The 27995-nt window shown below is 27.3% G+C and overlaps 2 protein-coding genes across 2 annotated transcripts; one reads left to right on the top strand and one right to left on the bottom strand.

Moving 5' to 3' along the window:
• The first annotated feature begins 4868 nt into the window (after positions 1 to 4868).
• Positions 4869 to 10560, top strand: LOC113560860 (UDP-xylose and UDP-N-acetylglucosamine transporter). The gene is made up of 8 exons (XM_026966969.1): positions 4869 to 4945; positions 5020 to 5133; positions 5716 to 5818; positions 7079 to 7210; positions 7277 to 7346; positions 7463 to 7572; positions 8850 to 8995; positions 10176 to 10560. Exons 1-8 carry the CDS (start codon positions 4869 to 4871, stop codon positions 10423 to 10425), a joined length of 1002 nt encoding a protein of 333 aa, XP_026822770.1. The 3' UTR covers positions 10426 to 10560.
• Positions 10561 to 10686: 126 nt separating this feature from the next.
• On the bottom strand, positions 10687 to 19994 carry LOC113560859 (proton-coupled amino acid transporter-like protein CG1139). Its single transcript, XM_026966968.1, has 9 exons — positions 19369 to 19994; positions 14559 to 14700; positions 14294 to 14444; positions 12937 to 13061; positions 12744 to 12828; positions 11621 to 11893; positions 11334 to 11512; positions 11086 to 11258; positions 10687 to 11001 (listed from the first exon to the last, which is right to left on the bottom strand). The coding sequence occupies exons 2-9, from the start codon at positions 14687 to 14689 to the stop codon at positions 10742 to 10744; spliced, it is 1377 nt and encodes a 458-aa protein (XP_026822769.1). The 5' UTR covers positions 14690 to 14700; positions 19369 to 19994; the 3' UTR covers positions 10687 to 10741.
• Positions 19995 to 27995: the final 8001 nt, after the last annotated feature.

Below are 27995 nucleotides of genomic sequence, written 5' to 3'. Positions count from 1 at the left end.
TTTTATAAGTAGTCCAATCTGGAAATGTTTTTTTCTATTTACTAGCTTCGCGCTTTTATATTGGAGTTGACTTTAACAAATACCAATTGATATAATTGTATACTGTTTATATACAGTTTAGTCATCTTAAATGATTATCAACCGTCACCGTGATTTATTACAATAAAATACCATATGATAATTATAATACTAAACTTCAATTAAACTCGATCACTGTTGCTTTTGAAATATAAAAAATACCATATATTTTAAAAATAAATATAATAAGCATTAAATTTTATACTGAAATTTTTAGTGTAAGAGGTATAATATTGTATCTATCAGGTAAACAATTTATTTTTGTGATTTTATCTCACTACTAAGGTATAAAAGCGCAAAACAAATTTGCACTTTTGGTCTATCGAAAAAAAATAGACAATTTGCGCCTCGGTTTTTACCGCCACCTGTGGCATTGAGTACCTAAATTAATAACAGCTCATAAAAATACATAAAATAATATTATGATGAAACTACTATTACTATACATATAATATATAAGAATTTTTTCGAAAAAAATTAGTTTCTAATATATAAAAATTTCTAATTTCTAATATAATATTATTACAATTTTAATATGGTCTGTGTATGCCACAATATGGATTGGTTATACATACTAACATATGTATCATTTATAGAAAACGTCTATCATCCCTTTATATTTATCAGAGACATTTTAATGAAAAAAAAATAAATCAACCAATAATAGACAAGTCGATAAACAATACTTTACTATATAACATTGTTTTACTCACATAATATATATTTTCGTTTCATTCAAGTTATTTTATAAAATATCTCATTACTTCCAATTTGAAGCGCGATGAAGACGGATTAAGAAAAGCTATTCTTTCGTCGGTAGTTTACTGCACATCTACGCACTATATATAATATGTTTCATATAGATCTTAGCATAAGAAATGATGTTTACTTACGTTTGTTTTTCTATTTCTTTAAGGCTTAAATTTATTTTTTTAGACTTAAAATAAATAATACCCTTTTATCGTAAACGTATATTTTATTTCCGAGCGCAGAATGCATGAAATACGCGTGCCCAACCATCCCAATCGTCGTTGTCGTTTCGCCGTATCCAAGTCGTAAGCTGTAATATAATTATATATTTATTTAGGTATATATACTTGAAAATTTATAGTGTCTTACAGATTTTTAATCAACACAACAGAAAAATAAGCAGCCCATATCGCCCCGTTATTTCCCTCATTATAGCATAGGCAAAATACGCGCAAAATAAAAATATTAAACATAACTGGTACATAATAATTAATATATGTATTATATTATTATAGGTGATATTATGCACAACGTCCGGAATTAACGGCTATAGCCTGTAAATACTAAATACAATAATATTTATGATTGTATCTTCTTTCTTTGTGTGTTAGTTATACAATTTTTTATTATTATTTTTATTGTACACGAATGTTTTTATTAGTCCATGTTTTATACTTTGGATTCCATGACCAAATTAATTATATTATTTTATAATTTTACATTTTAAAATTCCCGCTAAAATATTAATTCGCATTAAAGCGTTTAGTGTTTACATGCATTTCAGATATTTTAATCCCGGAGTGAGAATTAATTCATTCGATTTGACGAGTCGAATGAAATAGAAAATGCGCATTAGTTTAATGTGAATTCAAAATGCGTTTATATGCACCTAACTCTCGGACTAACTCAATGCACATTAACTGCTGCACATAAACGTGGTAATAATTGATACATAGGTAATATCCGGAAAATGCGTCGGTGGTCGATCACGTTCTAATATTTCGGAGAAAAAAAAATACAAAATATATAATAATAATAATAATATAATTGTCCATCTTTCATCGATGTTTATAGGTTTCACATCGATGACTCCTCCTTTTATTTAAGAATTTTCCTCTCCGAGGATCCTGTAAAATCTTAGGAATGCGATTGGCCACAACCCGTCACCCATAACCTGATGAACGATCGAACAAGTAAAATATTACGGTCTATAGTTCTACACTCTATGAACTATAAATTTTCTTTAATACAAACTTCAAGCTCTTCCGTTTTACATTTATATTTTATTCTCGGCATCTTGATTATCTACTACTATCGTCAGTCGTTCATTTCGATCTCGGTAAAAATCAAATTGTCTATTCACTTTTGTTTCGTCCAATTTGTTTACAAACTTCTTAGGTTTCTATAATATTCCACAAGCCTTTTTCCTGTATTCAACAATAACTTAAATTAACATGTCCAACAAAAATAAACTACACACCAAAGTGATGCAAAATACAAACAGTCAAAAACCATCGATTATACTGTTGCCTGTAAGTATACACGACCGTTTTATTTATAATATGAATAATAATTAATTGTATCATATTATTTATTAATATATAACATTTAGGTTCCTATACAATATTAATTAAATTTTGTTTTTATTGAAACTAATTAATATAAGTTGATATTATTTTGGATACAATTCGTTTCAAAATCTATATAATATTAGGCTTGATTGTTCTTATGAATTAATTTGTAACATGGTGTAAAACAAAAAACGCTGTCGATTTATATTTTGTGAAACGATATTAATATGTTAAATCGTTAAGAATCGATTCAATAGAAAATCCTAGGGATATGATCTTTACTCTTATGTATAGCAAGTTTCAAATATACCTTGTCATTGAACCACTGAGGAAGTGTCAAACTGTAGAATGGACGTGATAAATTTTAATTCAATAATACATCATAATATCATACGATTCTTAGCGGACACTAAATATTAGCCTCTATTCCCAAGGATATTTTATTTATGTATGTTAGATACCAACTATTATTAATCTATTTTTATGTTAGTAATAGGTACAGTAGGAATATAGATTGTCCTGCATTTTACCAAAACATCACATAATTATTCATAATACAAAATTTAATACATATTAATTTTACTTATTAACTTAAACAAGGTGGATTACTATGAATTATCCAAAGCACCATCTAGATCCAATTTGCTATCAGAAACCATCTCATTATAGAAAATGTAAGCATTTGTTTTGTCTCCAAAGGCAATGACAGATAAAAAGAAAAAAAGAAAATAGGATATATACTATGTGTAGACATAAAAAACATATTGTTACAATTCATTTTTGAGTCTGTGATTACAACAATTAGTAATGTGGCAATGCAAAAATGTTGAATGGGTATACTGATAGATAACGGTGGGTATGAACACTATATGAAAAACAGACCGCAGTGACCTGCAAGTTAATTATTTGTGTCCGCGACTATATTAAACAATAGACTAATGTTATTCGTAGTTTACTAGTTAAGTACTAATTAGCTATTATATGAAAAAAATTATTATTTAGTATTTACTAGTAAACTAGGTACCTAAATTAACTTTTATTTAGATGTATAAATTATTGAATATTCACAGTTAGGCATTAGTTACGGACGCATGTCGCCTGTGTATTATTTCGTTATTGAGGCATCGTAATGTCACTTTGTAGTAGGACATGGTAGGTACCATGTTTTATAAAATCATGGTAATACAATTTTTAAACAAAATTATGTTCTACATTAGTCTATTTATATCTACAGGTACATAAAAATGTTAGAAACTCAAAAGTCAAGTTGAGTCCAATCTCAAAAATGTCTCAAGGTTCTTCAAAAAAACTAATAGATCGAGATATAAAGTAGGTAATATAAAATTATATTAGGTAATGAGTAAACTTTATTAAAATATGGTATTTATGAATCATAAAAATAATTAATAGATATAATGAATAATTATAATTATAGAAGGTAGGTAATATATCCCAGAATTATATGAGTATAGATTTAATTAAGTATATTAAACATTTAGACTGGTTTCCACTTCGGCACTACGGCTCATGATAAAATTTACATGTTAATTATATCACGGCACAGTACAGCTACAGGAGGCGTCAGGAGCTATATCTAGACAGACCGTAACTCCACAGTAGTGCATCCAAATAATGGAATTTCCCTCATCGGCCTCAACATATTATACAGTCATTAGTTCATTATCGTACGACTGGCGATAGGTAATACATTAATACAGACGATACAGTAATACGACGCGTCTTGAATTTTGACGGTCTCCTGACCAATGACACGGAATATTATGTGTAGTGCGTACTGTTGATAAATAATTTACCCTATTTACTACTAGCGCTCAACGGAAGTGGTGAAATTTCGTACTAAACCCGTACCGCATTCTGATAGTAGCTTTATAACGTCGTCGCGCGTCGTGTTTAAAACATTATCAGTGGACAATCTACAAAACTCGAGTGATTACTGAGTGAATCATAGATAATACGTTTACCATTATCTGACAAGTGCTATTAATCCAGTATTATTTTTATAGTGTACATTTACATAAAAAGATTTTTCCGTCATAATTTTTTAGTTATACTTATCTTAAGCGTTTGATAACGTACACGATTATAAATTATATAGTAGTATGTGTATGTACCTAAATATAAATGGCCATGAAACGGCCGGTGTATAATCATTTACGTAATTACTATTTATTACTCGTAGACCGCAGCCGAATGGCTTACTAGTATGATATTAGTATTGTTAAATTCTGTGTTATAACTACTATTTTAGTAATCATCGTATTTTTACGAAGAAGGACAATTTTAATTTAATTTTAATTTTAAATAGCTTGATTCTTATTTATTTTTACTTGTGTGACTATATCGACTTAAGGATAAAACGTTTGTGCAATTCAATATAATAATTTAGTCTAAAGGTTTATATCATTTATCTGTGCAAAAAATTGAAAGGTTTTAATATATTTTTGTAAAATGAGTGTACCTGTAGCGATTGGGTCTACGTTTTTTGGATGTATGAGCAATGTTGTTTTTTTGGAACTTTTAGTCAAGTATGTATTGATTTCATAATATTATATTATTATCTATACAATATTTAGTAAAATTTGTATGTTTTAAATTTTAGAGAAGATCCTGGCATAGGAAATTTGATTACATTTTCCCAATTTTTTTTAATAGCATTACATGGATTTATATTCACAGCTAAATGTGGTACCAAAAAACCGAGCATTAGTGTCAAGTATGTATTCATTGATATTTAAAAAAAATATAAGGATGATATAATATTTATTATAAGTGTAGGGTTAAAAATCATTTTTTTGCATAACAGTGTTATTTAAATATCTTCTAAGTAGACCATTTTTTTATTAGTTTTGTTTTATAGTTATTTAAGTACTAAGGTAATTTTTATATACTGAATGATAAGTAAAATATACTAAGCACGACTTTTTGCTTTTAAACGTTTTTAATTTGATTGTTAACTTACAATTTCAATTAATAAATATATCTGTTCTTTAAATTAAATTCATATTTTAAATCAATTTTTTTTTAATTTTGAATTTTATGTATGTTATATTCTTTCATTACATTCTGTACTGCTAATGTAACGATTACCGTCTACTGACAAAGAGAGAATGTTGCATTAGTTAAGTATTTTTATCTTTGTTTATATATTTTGTTATGCTGTCCAAGGCAATAAAAACAAATTATTAAAAAAAAAAAAAATAGTTATTATCTAATACATTAAAAGAAAAAGTCAACTCTATTAAATTAATAATATAGTTTTGAATTTAAATTTTATTAATTTTAAATTGTTTTTCAGAGGGTACATGATCTTAGTAGCAATGTTTTTTGTCACTAATGTTTTGAACAATTATGCTTTTGATTTGAACATTGCCATGCCATTACATATGATCTTCAGAGCGGTATGTTTTTTTTAACAAATATTTATCATTTTTATATGACCTTTTTATGTAACCAGAGATCAAAAATTATTATATTAATAATGGTGCTTATTAGTTACATTATATTATTGATTCTAAATTTATTAAAATTTCAAGAATTTTTAAATTTAAATTTAAAAGAACCACATTAAAAAAAAAGAATATTTGTTTATTTAAACTGTTAAGATAAAGTTTATTTACATAATTTTTATATATATGTTTGTTTGTTTGTTTTTTTCTATTTATTTTATAACCAAAAAAAAAATAAACTAAAATTATCCAATCATGGCTAGGCCAAGCTTTAAATAATGTAATAAGTAGGGAGAGGATGTTTATGTTCAATAAAATTGAAAAGTATGCATGCAATTATGCATTACAAAGTATAGAAATATTATTAAAATTTATTTAAAATATGCATTAGTAAAATTATTTATTATTATTTATTACTTTATTTGGTAATTAAAAATTTTAAATAGTATATATAATGAATCTTAAAATAAAACTTTATAAAAATGTTGTTGAATATTTGTTAATGTAAAAAAATATATAGATAGGTATATATTAGAAACCAAGTACTAACTAAGCATTGAAAAATTTGAAAACACACCTATAGACTGGGCATTGCACCGGATAATCAATGTTTTCTTTAAATTATCAAAAGTAAATTTTCTCCTGTAATCCAGTAACAGCATTTTGAATTTTGTAAAACTATGTTCTACATCTGTAAATGAAATAGAAGCATATTTGAAATATGGTCTGTCTAATGTAATTAGTTCTTTCTCAAAGTCTTGAATAGTATAATTTTTGAAATTGTATTCAAAATAATCGTGGACTATTGGTAATGATTAACAAAAAACCTCAAATATGCACTAAAAGCATGATGATTAAAACAATATTATGATCAAGCTAGTAAAAATGAACAAATATATAAAATTAAATTAATAATTTGAATTATTTGAGTGATGAAACAAATCTTACCCCCCATTACTTTAGATGTTATAAAAAAATATGATTAATGCATTATTATCTGCTCTTTAGTAATAATATAGAATCCGTTAAAAATCATACCCCGTCCAAGACGGTTCCATGTAAAACCAGATAATTAAACTAGTTACTTAAATTGTTTGATTATTTTATACTATACATTTAATCAATAATTCACCAGCTTATTGTAATAAGAATATAAAATTATATATTTGTTTATATATTATCGTGTAAATAATTAAAACCTTTGTTTTTCAGGGCTCATTAATAGCAAATATGGTTATGGGAGTGATTATATTAAAAAAAAAGTATACAATTGACAAATTTATTTCTGTGGGAATGATAACAGCGGGTATTACAATATGTACAATTGTATCAGGTCAAGATGTGGTAAGTTCCACTTAATACCTAATTGCTATGTAAATACTATCAATTTTCAAATTTTTTTATTGATAGAAAAAAACTGTTGTACATGGTGTTGTTCAAAACACATCAGAGCTAGAAGACTTCTTTTGGTGGTGCTTAGGTATATATTTTATACTATTGTACTCTGGAATAATATAATCTTTAGTTTAAAAAAATATTGATCATATCTTTAGATATATTCAGTAAATTAACAAAATTAATGAAATCATATTTTAGGAATTGCGTGTTTAACTATTGCATTATTCATTTCTGCTCGCATGGGTATATACCAAGAAACATTATATAAGCAACATGGTAAACATCCACAAGAAGCTTTATTTTATACTGTAAGTATTTATAATTATGATAAATAAATGTCTTAAAGGGATTCAATACCGACCATTTTTGTCTTTGTTTAACTCACACGAAACATAGAAATTTAGATATGTTTTTTGCCAAATATGCCAATTGATCTAGTGAAGCAATAAGAAATCTGAAAACAGATTTGAATTAGTTGTTAAGTCTACTTAAGATCAACTTTTCCACATTTTTTTTTTGCGTATAAATTGTTCAAAAATTGAAGTATGACAACTTTGAACTTCTATTTTTTTAATACAACTTTTTATGGATTTAAGGTGATACAATCAAAAATGTGGGAAAGTAGATCTCAAGTAGACTTAACAACAAATTCAAAGCTGTTTTCAGATTTCTTATCGCTTTCTAGATCAATCACTATGTTTTGCAAAAACATGTCTAAATTTATATGTTTACCGTGTGTTAGATAAAAATAAAAACGGTTGGTATTGAATCCCCTTAATTAAATAATATTATTTTAATAAATATACTATTAAAAAGAAATCTTAATATATTTGTGAGGTTTAAATTAGTTTGATAGTGTTCAATGCAATTTAAAATGAATTGTTACCTACTACAAGTAATATAAATTGAGAAAATTAAAAATAGAATGCATCTAATTTAACATTTTTGTTACTCAGCATTATTACACTTCTAAGTTGTATAATTAGTATGTTTATCTTCTAGTGGCATTTTATAAAATATGTATTGAAGCATTGAACAATTATTGTTGTCTGTAATACAAATGTATTTTTTTCACAAGTCACGGTAAAAACAGTATTGTTTATAAATTATTATTATATAGTGAGTATCACTCAATGAATCATTAATTAATTCAATTAATTGGTGTTTAAAATAAATTACAAAATTTATAAGAAATTTTTCATTTATATATTTTTATGCTTAAATGTTAAATATTTTTGCTTTTATAAAATTAGCGGCTGATTTTAATTATATCTTCTTTGCAATAATTAATCATACTACTTAATCAAGCAACACAATGTTTGGTTTCAGTGGTAAAAGTTTAAGTTATTGTCTTATAACTTATAGCTATTATATTTTTATCTATTATCTTCATAAATTCAAAATTTTTTTAAATTATAAATTCTTGAGTTATTATATTATATATAAATGCATTGCATGTAAAAGTTAATATCTTATGTCTTATTGTTTTATACTTTATATAGTATTTTTATTTTTATCAACAATTAGTATCTAAGTCTTAAATTAATCGTACAATTGTAAATAATACAAATTTGATTAATTTTAGCATTTGATACCACTTCCATGGTTCCTGTTTTTGTACTCAAATCTTAAGGAACACGCTTTAATGGCTTTTGAAAGTGAACCATTGCCATACATTGGATTTGGTATACCAAGTACCATTATTTATCTTACTGGAAATGTTTTTACTCAGTATCCTTTAATAATATTTTAGTATTTTGATAATTGTATTTTTTGTTGACAAGATAATTTGTTTTTATAATAGATTATTAATATATTGAATACAGTGGCATAGGCATATTAAAATAAGTAGGAGATAAAAAAAATACAAACTTTTTTTTTAAAAGAAAGGAAAGTAGGTAACTCTACTCTGCTCTGCTCTACTGTACAGTAGGTGTCAAGTGTACTTCGTCATTGAGAAGTAAGTCACTGTCATGTATGTCTTAAATTTGAATTTAATGTTAAATCATTGCATATTAAAAACGATTATGACTAATGATAGACTATCAATGTATATTGTTAAATATGTTTTATGATATAATCATACATATATTAGAGTAATTAATTTCACAACTTGTAATACAGTAGATTAAATTAATTTTGAAAACTGAAAACATTGCATTCAAAAATATTGTGTATATACAATATAGTAATATAAGTTAAAAGTTTCAAATACTAACATATAATATTTTTAAAATACAAAAAATTACTAAAATTAATACTCCTCATCTACATATCTAATTTTACTTATTTTAAAAACTAAAATAAAAAATTTTAATTTAAAATTTTTTTTTCCTATAATATTAACATAATATGGTAAATATTTCAAATTATCCAAGGGTTTTAAATTATGACCAAATAAGAAAATTAATTTTGTTGAATATTATTTTTTTCTTTAAATTGTATGTTTTGAACAATGAATATATTGATTTTACAATTATGTGTGCCTTATAAATAGAAGGAAAATGCTTGACTATTAATAGATATTATAGAAATAAATATTAAAATATAGAATATGTTCATGAATTTAATTTGGATGTAGTAAATATTTCATAAAATACATTTAAAATTTAAACAAAACAAAAAAATTATCTCGAATTTGTAATTTGTTATAAATGCTATGTTGGACTGTTTTGAATCACAAATTTAAATTCTGAAACAATTTAATATATTTCAAGAATATAAACTCAAGTAGAAAATATTATAACTTGTGTTTTAAAATTTTTAATTTAGCTTTAGTTAAAGTTGGTTAATTACATTTGATGTAAAAACTTTAACAAATGAAAATACATATAAAAAAATTATGTATTAAAATAATTTATAAATATTTAAGATATTTTGTTTAAATTTTTCCTTAACCAAATTTTTATAGATATGTATGTATAAGTTCAGTTTACTTTTTGACAACTGAATGTTCATCATTAACAGTAACACTAGTTATAACATTGCGAAAGTTTGCCAGTTTATTGTTTAGTATTTTGTACTTCAGTAATCCATTTACTCTGTACCACTGGATTGGAACTCTTTTAGTTTTTGTTGGTACAATCATATTCACCGAGATACCGCAAAAAGTACAACAAATGACAGCGCCAAAAAAGGCAAAGAAAACAAAAACAAATTAAAATTCTATTGTTATGATGTTGGATTAATGGATATTACAGGATTATACTATATATTAAATTAATTCTTATTTAGAATAAATAAAAACTTATTAATTTATTTTATTTGACAATAAACAGAAATAATTTACAAACAAAGTAAAAGTCTTTTATCTAAATTTGGTGGAGCGTTGTAATGTGATTTCCTAGCTTTTAAATATATATATTATATACTTAACTCAACAATAAAATATATTTAGGTCATAATAATAAAATATTTAAAAATATAACAGTGCATTTACTAAGTCTATTAGGTGATTGAGATTTGCAGCCATTTTGATTAATGGAAACCAAAATCTTTGCTAAATGCAACAATAATGTCATGTAAACTAAAGTATGTACCAGTTACAAATCCTAACAAGCCTAAGACTATTGTAATGATGTCCATGTGGAGTTTCCAGTTGAACGCTCCAAATCCTTCATCCTTCCATACAACCATGTGGCATATAGGTGGGAATATTAAAGCCAAGAATGTGCTGGCGATGGCTCCGACCAACGATATGAACAGTGCTAAATGAGGTATCACTTCTGCTGCTAAAACTGTAGTCAAACACAAAATGCATACGCATGATACGGTTGTAAAATCGTGATACAATGATAATCTATTATAAAATGAATATTTACATGTGGCAAACACTAGTGCTGCGCGCAAAAGATATTCGGCGAGTGCGGGCGATTGGAACGGTCCGTATTTTTCCTGTACCGATGGCCATAAAATAGCGACGGGTACGTAAAACTGCAGTGTGTAAGTACAGATGATTGCAAACACCATCAGACCGACTACGATTTTAGAAAGGCTGAAAAAATACGGTTTTTATAGGTAGGTATAAAGGTAGCCACTACTATAATGTATGTGTTGTTTTTATTTTTACATGAGAGTGGGCGGGAGGTTGAGCGTGAGACTGCCTTTGACGTCGTCGCCGAACCGCCAGAATCCCACAAAGCCCATGGTCAGTATGATAAATGTCACGATGGTCATGCCAACGTTCAACACTCCCATGGTCGATGCAAATCTATTAGGTGTTTTCATTTCCAATTGCAGGGGTAATACCTAAAAAAAAAAAAAAACATTGTTTATGAAGATCAAAAAATGACCAGACCTATATATGGCGACACCATCAACTTGGTTGATCGTGTTATTTAGACAGCGGACACTTACTAGACTGATGCCTTCGAAAGCGTAAATGGCCGTACCGAAAAACAGGGGTATTTGCGACCAATGGGCCACGGCAGTTCTGGAATTGAGGGTCGGTAAGTCAACCAGACAGTATGACAGAATGATTCCCAGACCGATAGCCATCGATATGTTGGCGGCCGTCGACAAGGGTGCGATGAATTTTAAATTTCTAATCATGGCGCATGACATTATGGGCACCAAAGCGAATATCATGTGGATGTGGATGTCCAACACGGTTCCGTATTCGTCACAAAACTTAGGAAAAAAAATAATTACAGAAACATAATTGGTAAAAAATATTCGAAGTATTAAGTCGAATTTAAGGCGGAAAGCTTATATCTTTCAAATTAAGTGTACCTACTCGTACATTTAAATTGGCAAACAAATAATTCTACTACTATTAATGTTTCAAATTGTTTTGTTACTTTAATTAATATTATTAATATTAATTTAAAAACCGTACTACTTAACTAATTATTGTACAATGTATATACACATTATGATAACAGTCAAACATGATATTTCTATAATCTATATTATACATTTATAACAGTATAAATATTTCTGACTCATTATAAAATATAAGTACATTTAGTAAGAAAATTGTATGACTGGAATTATGAGGTATAAAATCTATATTGACAATACATAATTTAAATATTTCGTGTTCTACTAATGTTGATTCTATTAATTTATATCCTGGATTTTTTTTTTCATTTTAAATTGAATAAAATATTTATAATATTTTTGCATTTTGTATGTAGGACATACCTATTCTATTAATACTGGTTTCAATCTGTTTCAAACTGTCAAAGAAAATAAATACGATTGCATATAATTATTTTACATTTTAATTATATTTAAATGATAAATAATTCGTAATTTTGAGACATTTTGTGAGCGAAGCGGTCGTTTCTAACTGACTATTCCGTGTAAAATTCTGAAATAATACACATAGCTTCTTTTATCTTTTATGAGGTGTATATCTAATGTTTTTTATTCAAATAAATAGTAATACTATCGGCAGTATTGAATATATAGTCTAGAGCACCAGCATTAGAACTGTATTATATTATATAATATAGCCTATATAGGCTATAGATACCTGTTTAATGGAGTTAGACACAAATAATATGTACACGCAGCAAAATCCCAACTGGGTGATTATGACAAATACGTTGACCGTGGTCCTGAAAAATAACATATTATCATGGATATTATATGATGCATTTTATCCTTTAAATATTCACAAGTTAATAATAACTCAATATGTAGTGGTTACTACACTACATGCATACCTAAACAAGTCTGCATGCTTCTGCAAACTCTTGGGTCCAGTTGCGAAGGACAGTTCGACAGTCTCTGAGAATGTCGGGCAATGTTCGAGTTTCAGTCGGCTCTTCAGTTTATGGGCGACGTTTAACTACAGCAAAAATGCATGCATTATTATTATTATTATTATTGTTATTATATATGTTATGCATAGCGTAAATCTTTTACGACAATTAATTAAATATTCTGTTAAATATAAACTAAATATACATATTTTTAACACATTCATTTGCAGGGTGGTTTTGACCAAATTTTAAACATGTCTAAAATTATATGATATTATAAATATCTAATAACTATTTTATTTTCAGTAACCAATAGAAACCCAATAATACAAACAATCAAATATTCGTTTTTCATGAGCCACAAATCCTTTGCATGCTGTGCGTCGTTCGAGTCCCTTTTTAAAATGCAATTTGCTTAGAAGAACATATTCTCGAGTATAGAATTGCCTATGTTCTTAATCTTAGAATTATGAGTGTGATAAAGTTGGCTATGGATCGTTTACATACACCGAAATATATTGCATTTTATTAATGTAAATAGTTTAATTTAAAACATAATTTTAAATAGGTAACACAAAAAGAGATGAAATATTTTGAAAATAATTTTACAAATAGTTTTTGCTAATATTATTAAGTAGGTAGGTTAATAAACAATTAAAGACTACATTTGGATATTCATTTTTAAATTGAGTACATGAAAATCTGTTTTGTCAAAAACTGGTTATTCATGAAAACCGTTTTATTGTTTTATTTAAAATTAGATGGATTCTCAAAAATATTCTTTGAAATAAATATTATTTTGAAGATAGTAACCACCACTGGGCATTGTAGCTGACAGCTGCAACCCTACATCATTCTCCAAATTGCAACAAAACTAATTGTTTGCGTGTCATAAACCACATAAACATAATACATACCCATCACGGACTATTGCAACTCTAAATGTCTTGTACTCGTATGATGGTCGCATCATATCACACCATAAATATAAACGTATAGTAAATTATATTATAGTTCAGTGTTTATGTGCCATTTCAATATTATTTTATGACCCTGTATCTTATAGACTTCAGTTTTCATAAATTGTATTTAAAAACTTCAATTATCGAAATACTTTGTATAAATACGAATGATATTTTTAAATAATATGAAATTTAAAATAAAATTTATAACAATGATACATATATTAAAGGGAAATATAACTCAAGCCCTATAAATTATATCACCCTAATATTATGTTATTAACAACTACCGCATAATATTACAGCAATATAGGTAGTATAGTCATCATTATACTTATTATTATAAATCGACTTACCAGTATGTGATTGTTGTAAATGCACACGGTTCCAATGAAAACCGTGAGAATCGGCGCCATCAAGAGGCCTCCGTTGCGGAAAGCGTCTCCCATGGCCAACATACCACAACCGATGTTCCCTTTTAAGAGATGCATTAGCGTCTCGCAATACCTACAAACAGAATTAAATTGTTTTTCCAACGGTAAATTTGTTATAATTTTCTACGAAAATTTTTTATTGGTAAGTAATTGGCTATGTGACAATAATAAAGAAAATAATGCTCACGTGGTCGGATGTTCAGATACCGGGTGGCCGTGCACGGCTTTGGCCACGGCTTCCACCTGCTGTTGTTGTTCTGACGTGCCGTTAGCCTCAACATCCTGAGTGGCGCTGTTCTTACGAGATTTGTCTCCCATCGTTTAAGTCACTGAAAAAAAAAAATAAGATGAGTACGGCATCATATACCTATTATTATTGCACTTTTCGAATTTAATTGATGGAGTACTCGTTGTGTTTTAATAGTAGGTATAAATATTTGTAAATTGTATTTCCCGTTCGTAAATTGTTTTCTTAATAATTGATGGGCGTATATATAAAAAGACACAATTGAGCACTTATAGGCTATGATTTGATTATTATTGTCATTTGCAATACATTTTTAGCATGCAGATATTATTCATTCAATAAATAGATTATAGTCTAAACGATTTTCGAGATTATAATTTTTAAAAGTAATTTTTATTTCTTGCGTAATAATAACCAATAATATCATGAATAATCAAATGAAAAATTAGAAAATTATATAAACGTTACCTCTGGCTTCATTTAGTCAATATTAAATTGACTCAAATGTAGTAACGGCCTAACGGGTAGATGGTATATATCTTAATAATTTGTTTGAGACGCTTGTGCTATTTATTTTATAAAACATTTAAGTGTTTTTACGATGTTGTGCGTATGTGATGTGCTCATTGCCATTTGCAAAGATATCCCTCCTCCATACCAACAACCTCAATTAATAATATTTAACATATTATACTTGCAAAAAATCTTCTTTAACAATAAAAGAACTACTGTAGGTTTTGTTGACATTCCCTCCAGTTCCTATTATTGCTTATAGATAGAGTCAGTCCAATCAGTTCTTTCGATCAACAACGATTGCACTTTAATTTTCTGCGGAGATTTTAACCTTCGAGTCCAAACCTAATCTAAAAATGAATAAATTCTAGTTCTTGTCCTTTTCCGTGTCTTTAATTAGATAACTATATCTATTTGATTAACAACATCAATATTACCTAGGTCAGTCATAAAAAAAACCTGGGAGTCCTTTTATCTATGGATCACTTTTTTCACTCTCACGTTTTATCAATAAGTTGCAAGGTGTATAAGACACTATAGAGGGTTCGTAAAGCGAATATAGTTCAATTTTAAACTTACTTATCCCCTGAAAGTTATCTTTTGTCTATTAGTGCTATTCTGCGATCCCCTGCGATCACCAAGCCGCTTTCAACAATGCAATCATTAAGCTAGTCCAAAGGCACTCTATCCTATTCTGGCCACGTGTTGAATATTCCCCATCCGTCACATAACTACTCTCTAGTTCTCCAAAAGCTAAGTCTATGTCAACATTAGACGAAAGAAAAGTTGAAATCAACTTGAAGTTCTTCCATAATCTTATCGACGGTCTTACCGACGCATTTCCCTCTACTTTCCCTTATCAGCTTTCAAATCCCTCAACGTATGACCCAATCGCCCCTTTTGCGTGCCACTAATTATAGTTCGAATAATCCAATTCACTGCATGATGTACATCACTAATTTTCACCCATCTTTCTTACCTCAAATTTGCGTAGTTCCGTTTCACATCTAAGAACTTACCGCTTGCATGTATTATTTACTTACAGATTACTATACTTTGAGCCAAGCTCGCATTCAATAAAATAAATAAATAAATATTATTGTTTCAATTGGTTGTTATACACGCTGTTATTAATTTACAAACAAATAATTTATTAATAAAAATATCAAGGTCGCTAAGAAATATCCAGATTTTACTCATAAATGAAACATATATTGATGACGATTAATAATAATATATATTTAAATATTATTGCTTATTAAGTTCGGTGGACTAAAATTTTTTTGCATTGAAAGTTGAAATGTATTTTAGTTTCTAATATTTCAAATGTATTACTATATGGTTTTATATAAAAATTATACAAACTATAATAATAAAAAATGTCGTAAAATAATGTTTGATAAAATGTATTTTATTTTTATTTCATTCGCTGTTTTTAATTCGATAATCATTAAACACCAGAATCAAATACAAATTTATTACTTGTGCGTATAAAACAATAATAGCACAAACGAATCAGTTTATTAATATAATTGAGCGTGTGTGTGTTTAGATTAACTGGTTCACGAGGTCCTTTGGTAAGTGAATCTATTAAGCTAACCTATCCAACTATATCATTTTATATTTAGATATTCACATATACGCTATATGTAAATTTGTTATTATTTTCTATACCTAGTATGTTGGTATAATTTATTGAAACGTCGTTGAAACTACAAGCCATTACGCAAACAATTAGATATTTCCGAAATCCTTGAACTTTAAGTTCGTGAATAATTTGTTGACAATATATATTTAATCAAATATATTTAAAATTGTTAAATAAAACTTTTTTATATTTAAGTATTAATATTATTTATTTTTTTTAACGTTCTGCTTTTAACCTTGGAAGATTTATTTATTATTTTAGTATTATATGTACCTACTCGCAGATTTTTATATTTATTTTTTCATGTTTTAGTGTATTTTAACAAAGGTGTTACAGGTACACATATTACATATATGTTTACCAAAAAGTGAAGGTACCTATAATCACACCGCCTTTAAAGTTTTTCTATTTATGATCTTTATTACATAAATTACATTATAAAATAAGCAATTTGCAAAAATCAGGTCTGTAAACTATTTATGATGATAAATCTTAATACGTACATCAATTGCCGGTTAAAAATTGTTTATAGACAGATTATTTTAGGGACTACAGGACGTATATTATCTGTATATGAATCTTTTTGATTATTTAAGAAGTTAAACTTTAACTATTATTTTTAATTGATTATGGTAATATGAATTAATTTTTTGTAATGATATTTAATAATATATTTATTGAATTAGTCTAAAACCAGTACGTCGCAACCAAAACTAAGAACCCAGTTATATTTTAATTTAATATGAAAATTATAATATTTTTGATCTTTATAAATTTCTTATCACAAAATTATTACCAATTTTTTGCTATTGTTCATGAAACAGATCCAACGTAAAAAAAAATACGATTTTGGCGTTCTATTTATAAGTTATAATGAATGACGCTTTTTGTTTTCGGTCTAGAAATAAATTATACTTTTGAAGGAATGGCAATTTTCGTCTATTAAACTCTAAATGTCAGTTTCGTTGAACTGCAATTTATTTTATTCCAAAATTAAAAACGAATAAAACTTATTTTAGTAATAATTTATTCAATATATTTATAAATATAATCATACTATAAAATTGATTATAAATACTAGAAATTGTAATAGTTGTAAGTTATTACTGTATCATTTTTTTTTTAATTTTATGGGATTTTTTAAAGTTTATTTTTTTTTATTAACGTAAATCTTTAAAAAAATTTTGGACGTTTATAAATGATTATAACCATTCAGGTTATTTTTATTTTAGCTAATTCATTATACGCGTGAGTTACAAATAGCTGAACATTTACATTTATAATTTTATACTGTATATTTATTGTGTCTATAACGTTCGTCACCATGTCATTGATATTTTCATACAAATTTATTATTCCATACTCGAGTTGATTAGACTGTTTAAAATTCAATCCATCCACTCACATGACCGGCTTACGTTCTTTATACATAAATATAACCTATATGCATCATATTTTGAATTGTCGATTTTATAATTAACATAACTGAGATAAAAACAAAATATAAATCTAAAATCATTAATAATTTGTACTAATGTATTTACACGTGTTATAAATCATTAATATAAGTATATGGGTAGGTAATTATGTAAACAAATAAAAACTTAACATTCATCTGTAAAATTTACTCGAAATGTGCGTTGACTTGTTGTTATTACTTATTAAAGTTGTTAATTTATAACTACGGAAAACAATTGTATTAAAGTATTTGAGATACCAATAATATTACATGCTTATTCAATCTGTTCAAATATATTGTAACAAGTACACCTACCTATAATAATGTTTTTTCTTGTTATTATTTGTTCATTTGTTATATATTTTATTTTATTATCATTAAATGTGGAATCTTATTTATTAAAAAATGAATAAATCAAAAATAACAATTATTTTATAATACGTACATTTATTTCGATTTCTAAATATAAAATGAATACCACGAGTAGATAAACGATATCGAGTATAGATATATTATAATGGTAGGAACATGTGTATGATAATATTGCCTAGCATGTATATACTTATTATTGATCAACTCTAACATTTTGAACACAATTAATTTAAATAAATATTGTATACTTAATAGGTACAATTTATTATTGTTCTAGGAATATTCAAGATCGACCATTATGTTTAACTACTATCATCATCTATTCTAACGGTACCCGTGTATGATGTCTTGTTTACTCAAATTTTAAAATGGGGTCGCGTACCACGACATTATTGCATATTTTACTTTTACGAATGGAATGATATCCACTATTCACTATATAGTTAATATATTATTATGATCATAAATACATATAACTTCTACAGTAACAGCAAAAATACTTTGAAATTTCTATGTATATATAAATAACCTGTATTTTAACATTATTGTGCTTATCGACGTGTATGTGAACAATGCGATTGTTCGACATCAACAGACACGGTCGACACTCGATCTACTACCGGCTCCGTGCTGCGAGCAACATTACAATCGAATATAGAAAAATAAAATCGCAGTCTAATTACGTTTAATGTTCATTTATTTATTAACACACCGTCTGATAAATGATAATCTACGATGAGGATAATATATCTACTCACAGGATAAGGCCGTGTGAAGTGAAGTATTGACGAGTATATGGTAGGCGATCGTAGGTAAATATGTAAGGCACGGTCGGAATTCGTTAGTTTCCAAAGATCGAGCGGCAGTGACGTTTCAAATGTAATTTCCTGGTCCCAGAGGTGCGCGCATTGTTTTTCAAACGCACACCATTAATTTTTATTGCGCGAGCGATAAAAAAAAAGAAAATTAAAATTCTAAGAAAAAACACCGACCGCCACGCGATGTGTTCGGGGGGGGTTTAACCGCGGACCGATTGAAAAACAAACAATATACGCAAATCGAATGGACGACGACGATGTGTTTATTCACATTATTTTTAAGAACTGTTATAGAACGTAGACTGTAAACGTCGAGATTTCGCGGCGGACCCGTTGTCACGTGTATTTATGTTTTATGTATAAAATTTAATACGATACATACGTGTAATATACGTGTGTGTGTGTGTGTGCGTGTGTGTGTGTATGTGTGTGTGTGTGTGTGTGTGTTGTGTGCGTGTATGTATGTATGTTTTTACGTGCGTAAAACTAAAATCGCACCGTCGCGGACTGTACAGCGGCGCGTCGTAACGATTTATACACGGTGTGTGTACCGTCCGCCGTCGGGTTTCGAACTAGAATGAATTGGGCATGGGCGCACACGTCGCGAAACCAGTTCAAGTAAGCTTTCCGGCGACGTGCGCGTGCGCGCGTGAGTGCCACGATGGTTTGATTTAATTAGCAGTAATTCACACAAAATAATAATATACGATATATACGTATGTTGTATCCGCGCACGGTGATTTATTGCCATAATGATGTGTCCTATATCCTCATTCCTCCTCACTTCCGTCCTACCGTTCATCGAGGGACGCCGGAAGAACTCCGCGGTCGTCACACGTTTTCCAGCATCGTTGTCGCCGTTGTCGGTATACCGGTGCGCTATAAAGAAACAACGACATTATAATGTATATCAGGTATGAAGTACATTATACCAGTGTAGCCCGAGGGCCGAGAGCGAGAAGAAAGTTTGATGATGACACGGATTACCTACCTATACATATAGGGTTGCATATTATATTGCTTGCGTGTAACCGTAGCGGAACTGAGGAACGCAGAAATATCTTTCAGCAATACTCGAAGGACATCCATTGAAAACTTAAAAAACTTCTAGAACGTTTAACGGACAGTAAATATAATTGTACTTTAAAACTCGAAAATAGTTGGTAGTTTACGTCTTTACGTGCTCGTATATCCATACATTGGTCACGTTCCCACTTACCATATCTGCAACAATCAATTATGATGGTGTAATCAATGAGTCTGCTCACCTAAAAATGAAAACAATTCAAATTTTATATTTTACATGTCATCACTATTTACAAATCAACATTTATTTGTAACACCTATTAATATTATGAAACAGAATTTTGCAGTGTTGAAACTTAAAATAAAATATTGTTATACATATAATTACATAAACTATAAATTAAACATTATACAATTCTCAGTTAAATTTATTTTAATTCAATAAAAAAATGGTTATGGCTTGATATTTTGAAATATTATGGATACTATTATAGGATAAGTGCGGTATTTAATAAGGTAGGTACCTATTGGCTATTTATGGACTGTATGTATAATAGTATTATACGTTTTGTTCAATAGTCACATTAATAATCAAAAATGATTAAAATATAATATAATATAAACATAATATTCGTAATAAAAGATAAATACTAATATAATAGTGATTATAGGACTTTGACAGAGATTTAACATTTTGTCTATTTTAATTAAACATCTTAAGTAGGTAGTTTTATATTTTAGCATTTTAGATAAAATATAAAGTTATTTGAACTAATTATTTATTTTTATTTTTTAAATCTTAACAACGAAGAACAAAACCATTATATTTTGTAATAAATCATTGCATACGAAAAACTATTGTGATAAAAAAAAATCCACTTATAATACTGAGATATACATATCATTAAAACTTATTTTTCCAGAAATGTATTTTAAATATAATTCTAAATAAATATGGTTCCAACAAATAATTATCCCGATAGTAAATTTTCCCACAGAATACATTCCGACAAAATATTTTGTGGGTCCATCAGAATGATTTCCTTTAAAATATTTTTCCAAGTTCATACTATTCCTGAAAATACTTTCCATTGAAATATTTTTCTAGCCTAGTACAATTCTAAATAAATTTGGTTTCAATAAGTTAATATATTCCAAAAAAAAAAACGTCCGGGCAAAATATATATGGCTTATGGCTTATGGCTTCCTAAACTATAAATTCAATTTTTAAATCTTAGGTATTTCATGAATTATATACTATAAAATCATTTTTGAATTTTTGTTCTAAAATTTGAACTTCAAAAGTTCAAGCATTTATAAAAAAGTATTATCATAATAATATATTATATAATATTTAGTTGATATATAAATAAGTAATTCATTAAATTTTCAATTTAATCAAAAACTTGTAATGATCCAATTTCGATAATTTGTGTTTGTTTTTTTTTTTTAAGAAAGACACATCTTACGTGAAAAATTGGACTGTTTTTAAAAATTATAAGTACCTGTATTTCTAATTTCAATAATAAAAGTAAAGTTTACCAATTTTCAAAAGTTTTTAATTTATCTATTATTTTTAACAACGTAATCAAAAATTCCTATGCACTCTGTAAAAAATCTCTCTTCCAAAAAACAAAAAAAATATATTGAAAGATCAAATCGAGGCATAAAAGTTTTTTCTGTAACGTCTATTTTGAGCTTAAAATAAAATTTGCAATTATTTTTCTGACTGGTGGTAATGTTTGCATGTGCACCTCACAGAACAATACACTATTTTCTTCTTATAATCATTTACCATTAACACAAAGGTATCTACCGAGCAGCGGTGACGATTATAGAAATTGCCTAAATATTACTCCTAATGAAATAGTCACATTAGTTGGCCCCTTCATCCCATATAATAATTTTATTAATAACTATTACTCCTAAAACGTTTTTGGTGTTATTTTGTTAATTCTAAAACGAATAACCATAGACACTTGAAATTTTCATAAAATATTTATGTTTGAGGCCTTATGGGCATAAGAAAATATTGATAACTTCAATAATTTTTTTTAGTTTTCCTTCTACAAATATCAATAAAAATTATTCGCTCAGTCAAAATTCTTGAAAAATTAATGCGAGATCTCACATAAGTTGAACCTATATCTTTATAAAATTTTAGTTATTTACAATTTTTTTTTTAAATACATTTAAAGTTCAATTGTTTACGAAATTTGTGGAAATCACAAAAATTACAAGCTATAAGTGTTTTGTAGTAAAAATTTAGATTTATTTATCTACAATCAATTATTATAGCTAAGATTTAAAAATGTAATACAATATTCCGCATATGTAGTTCACAATGGAACTAAAAAATATATAAACTCGATTATTTTTTTATAGAAAATTGAAGTTTAAGTTTGAATGAAATCACACATATAAGCAATAATTAATAACGATATTCATTATTTTATTATAGTTTATAAATATTATTCATGAGGATTCAACATTTTTATGTATAAATGTTTATATATTGTATATTATAAATTTTAGTTAACGCAATAACATTTAAAAAATATATAGATTACTTTTAAGATAGTATCTATTGGTTCTATATACCTTTAACCAGTTTAACCTAATAATATTCACACAGTTTTACGGTAAGGCAATATTGACTCCGGGGACGTATTTAAGGGAGGTCCTCCCATTCACCGTATTTTATACTTATTTTTATTGTATGAGATATTTTACAATTCTATGCCCCATATACGCAAATTTAAACTTTTTGTTTGCGCCCCCCTCTCATAAGACATTTATAAATACGCTCCTGGTTGACTCCAAAGTTAATAAAAATAATATTAATATATTCAATGTAATATTTTATAGATTTAACCCTAAGCCTATAAAAAATATACAGAAATAATAAATTAATGTTCAATAGAAATAAATTTTAAATTTTAAAATCTTATTATAACTTATATCCGTTTTTTTTTTTAAATTTTATAGAAATAATTATGCATTTGTAAATACGTTTCACCACATTACAAGACAGTGATTTCCAGCCCTTTTTTTCGACAGACCACTTTAATTAACAACTATCTTTGAGCGAGCCAACAAAATATAAAAATACAATTAATCATAATATTACTTACCTATGTCGGAAAATAATAATGGACTTGTTTTTCTTAAACTTAATTCATAATTGACTATTAGGATTAATATTATTTAGATTACAGATTGTATATACACTTTTATAGAAATAAACAAGTTATATAGTTATTTAGTTTAATCAGTATGCTCTTATTAGTACAAATTAGTGAGCTGATATTAAATTGCGAATTTTCCATATTTTATTTTAGAAATTTGTAAAGGGTTACATTGATCCCTTTTACACTCAATATCTTCACGTATCACATCATGTGTCCCGCGGCTGTTGGTAAGTACCTCTGACATGATTTATTTTATTAGCTTGTTTTTTTTCAAACTTACATAGGTCGTTTTTCAGTTTCGTATAGGAGATTACTAGAATGAAAATATTGATTTTTAAAAATATTTTATTGATTAACAAAGACAAATTGGTAATTATCTATATAAATGATAATTGTATTAAATCTATATTGTGTAAAAATGTAAAATTGCACTACCTCTTTTTTAAATTCCATTGTAAATGTGAAGGATACGTTACAATATTCATTGTAGCAATTAATGTCACATAAAAATCAAATAAATTAGGACCCTCTTTCTTATTATAATATACTTGTATACTTTGAAAATTATATTTCCTGAGTAACTAAGTTATAGTAATTTAACAACTAACACGCAATTCAATATTAAAGTTAATTTGGTTAATAAAATAATATTTTTCAGTCGAGAACCTTCTATCTGTTTTTGTTTGTTTGTTTTTTTATAGGCCCTTATCTATAACTTTGCAAATATTTTTTTTATATGGGTAGGTACACATTACATATAGTACAATGCACTGCACTCAGATTGTTAATTTACAATGGCAAGAGGGGTTCTTTTCTCTAAATTTATAATTGTCTGTAATGACATACATTATATTTTATATTCGTAAATTAAATGTTTTAGGTAAGTATATACAGTTGTTACTAGTTTTCATTATAATGTGTAGAATGCATTCTTCTTCATTCTTCATTTTGGTATGATTATTTTATGATTTAGAGCTTTTAAGTTTTAATAGACTATGATTCGGTGGCATAACCTGAGCGCATATAACATATAAAAATTAACCCGATTCATCTGACTTCGAATATTAAACACACTTTTAAATAAAAATTCACGCACAAACCTCTGAAAAATTAAACTGCTAATTTAAATTTCTTTCTTAAAATCCATATTTAGACCTATGGACTTTAGCTACAGTAATCCTTATAAAAAATATGCAAATAAAATGCAAATCTTCCAAAATATTACCCTCAGAAAATTAACTCGATAAGTATTTTTGCCGTAGGTATACGCTTCATAAAGATCTAACAATAACACCCATACACGATTAAAGAACATATTTTCATAATGACAATTAAATGGGTCTAGGACTTTCGGCGCGGCCATTTTGGCAATAAAGATAAAATACAAACTAAAGTAAAAATTAAATCTCCAGTAAAACTATTTTAATTTTTAAGTGAATTATGAGTATTTTCAAATACCTATTATTTAATATTTTTGATACTCATAACTCACCTAAAAATTAAAATATCTTATAAAACCAACGAAAGAACACAGATAATATTTTCTTACCTAAAAGTTTGATAATAAGTTATTCACTCTATATAATATAAAAACTAAAAGCACACTATTGAAACTGGTGAACGAAAATTTACTATGTCGTATACTCATATGTAAGACAGAGAGAACACATGCGGGTGCGACGTTCTCTTAAGATATGGTATATCTTAATATCTAATATCTATAAGTCCTAAGTCCTATATTTATATTGTTAAAATGTGGACTCTAATCTTAGATATTATAAATTATAATATAAGGTTAAGTAAGTTTAATAACATTTTAGACAAAAAAAATGCACGAACTTCATGAATTTCAAATTGCATCTTAGTTTTTTTTAGAATAGTCATATGTTATTTATGCAATTTTATATTGATTCCTCCGGCTATTGACTCTGCCGACTACTGTTTATAATATCTAAGATCAGGAGTCCACATTTTAACAATATAAATATAAATATAAGACTTATAGATATTATTTAGAAAATATCTATCACAGAAATGGCAGCACCGAAAAGTCCCATTCCTCAATTAAATCCGTCTTGTGATATCAAATCTCATTATAATATTTATAAATTATAGGTTGTAGAAATTAGCAATACAAAATTATATTATTGACCTCTCCCCATTCTTATATATCTGGGTGTCTATATAGATAAACATCAACACGAGCATTGATCGTCTTTTTTTGAAAAAAGTTGTACTTGCAGTATCGTCATAGCCCATAGGTATACAGTGTACACTATCCACTACATCATTTAAAATGTTACACACTTAAACCAATATTACTTTTTCCGTCACTTATTATTTTTATTATATATTAAGACATCCCTTATCTCAGTGCTAAAGCAGTAAGTATTCTAATATATATTAGTATATTACACCAACCAAACATTTTCAATGATTCGAAAATTTATAAAAACATTAATTCTGCATTTCTGCATCATATGTAAACATGTAGCTAATTTATTTACAAATAGAATTAGATAATTTCTATATCTGGATGTATCTATAACGGTATGAGTGCGTAATAAATTACCGTTAAAGTTAATAAATATTCATCTAAATACATTTTCTTGAAATCTAAACACTATTTTAAATTTTTAACATAATGTAAATAAAATAATTGTTTTATAAATCGCATATTTTTTGTTAATAATTTGTGAATTACATTTAACAACATGTATTTTGATAAATACATCTCCAAAATTAGAAATAAATATTTATATAAATTAAGCTTTATCAAACGATGCTTTGATTTCAATAATCAATTTGTATTAAAAAAATTTACCTTTCTCCTGACCGTTTCACTCTCTTATGGTCTACTATCACTATTACTTTGATAAATACACTAGAATCAGCTCAAAACTCCGTCGTTTGATTTGTCTCATAAATTTCTCCATTGTTATAATGGAATTTCAAAATGTCTTAATAGACTGCCAGTGTCTTATCGGGTTAAGATAGGTTAAAAAATATAAAAAATAAAGACACTAAACACTGGAAGGCGAACAAACTTAAAATTATCTTTTTTTTATTATAATAAGTTTGTAAATAATAAATAAATGAAAATTTTTATAATTCTAAATAATTATTATAATTTATAATATATATAGTTGTGATCTGCGTTCAACAGCTAATATAGTTTAATGGTAACCGCTACCTATAACTTTATTAATATCGATATAATTAATTGTGACAATACCTATACCTGATATTACAATCTAAAGCATTCTTTAATGATCATTATAATATATTATTACGTACCAATATCACTATTTTTAATAATACTGATAACATTCAATGGAGTTTTTATTTCGTGAATACATAATCTTAAATTTATAAATACATATTGTATATTGAATGAAGACTCTCGTAAGATCATTTTACTTTCCAAATTATCTATGGTATTTTATACATCTCGTCACAAGTTGGTCGTCAATCTCGTGACTTTCAATAAAAGTGTGTCAATGGCATTATTATAGGTTTCCGTTGGATCTAAATTTATTAAACAACGATTTCCTTTCTAAAACAAAAATAAATGTTTAGAAAAAATTTGCATATGAAATTATGTGATATACTCATATATTTTCGTGCCTATACGATTTTCGTTTACAGTGGCAGTATAATAGCGATGGAGTTTTGACAGCACGTGAGAATCACAGTGTCACACATCCAGAACGCAATAATATGATGGACCGTTATTTAAATGGTCGGTATTCTGTTTAAACTAGATCGACCGGGTATTAGGTGTGTGACATATAGCATATCCTTTTCGCGCGCGTTTTAACGTCGCCCTTTATATTATTTACTCGAAACTTTTGAAGAGAGGGCCTGACGCGAGACTTGTGGCCCGGCTGTCGGCTGATGCCGCAGTAGCCGTGAACGAGTATATTACCGTTATTATTATGATTATTATTACTATTATATTATACATACATATTATATCCTACGCGAGCCTGCAGGATGAGGAAATGGCCAATCTGTGAACCCCGCATGCGAAAAATTTAAATCCCACCCATCTTAAATGGCTATATAATTCCATTCCACGCTCGCGTAGTAATGTCGTCGTCAGTTAATACGTTTCGACGAAATGCCACCAGTATACTTTTTTCGGAAGTGCACGATGCTCCAAAAAATTGATGAACTTACACTAGAATAAAATAATTAATAAATTACTATACCTATCTAGTATTATCGAATGATATAGATTTTTGCGTTGTACCATGTACCTACCTACCTCTAGGTACACGTTATGTTAAATAATCGAACGTTTGAGATCATTGAGGACCATCTTGCAGTTTATACTGAAGTCACATA

The sequence above is a fragment of the Rhopalosiphum maidis genome, chromosome 1 (genome assembly GCF_003676215.2).
Source record: "Rhopalosiphum maidis isolate BTI-1 chromosome 1, ASM367621v3, whole genome shotgun sequence".
Lineage (NCBI taxonomy): Eukaryota > Metazoa > Arthropoda > Insecta > Hemiptera > Aphididae > Rhopalosiphum > Rhopalosiphum maidis.
Note: the sequence above shows the minus strand (reverse complement) of the source record. Positions and strands in the feature narration are given on the sequence as shown.

Bases quoted from the DNA above. Each gene is read 5' to 3' on its own strand.
- LOC113560860 (XM_026966969.1), top strand. From the start codon at position 4,869: ATGAGTGTACCTGTAGCGATTGGGTCTACGTTTTTTGGATGTATGAGC. The intron at 5,134-5,715 runs GTATGTATTCAT...ATTGTTTTTCAG, and splicing joins AAACCGAGCATTAGTGTCAA to AGGGTACATGATCTTAGTAG. The intron at 5,819-7,078 runs GTATGTTTTTTT...TTTGTTTTTCAG, and splicing joins TACATATGATCTTCAGAGCG to GGCTCATTAATAGCAAATAT.
- LOC113560859 (XM_026966968.1), bottom strand. From the start codon at position 14,689: ATGGGAGACAAATCTCGTAAGAACAGCGCCACTCAGGATGTTGAGGCT. The intron at 14,445-14,558 runs GTGAGCATTATT...TTCTGTTTGTAG, and splicing joins GTATCTGAACATCCGACCAC to GTATTGCGAGACGCTAATGC. The intron at 11,259-11,333 runs GTAAAAATAAAA...GTATTTTTTCAG, and splicing joins AACCTCCCGCCCACTCTCAT to CCTTTCTAAAATCGTAGTCG.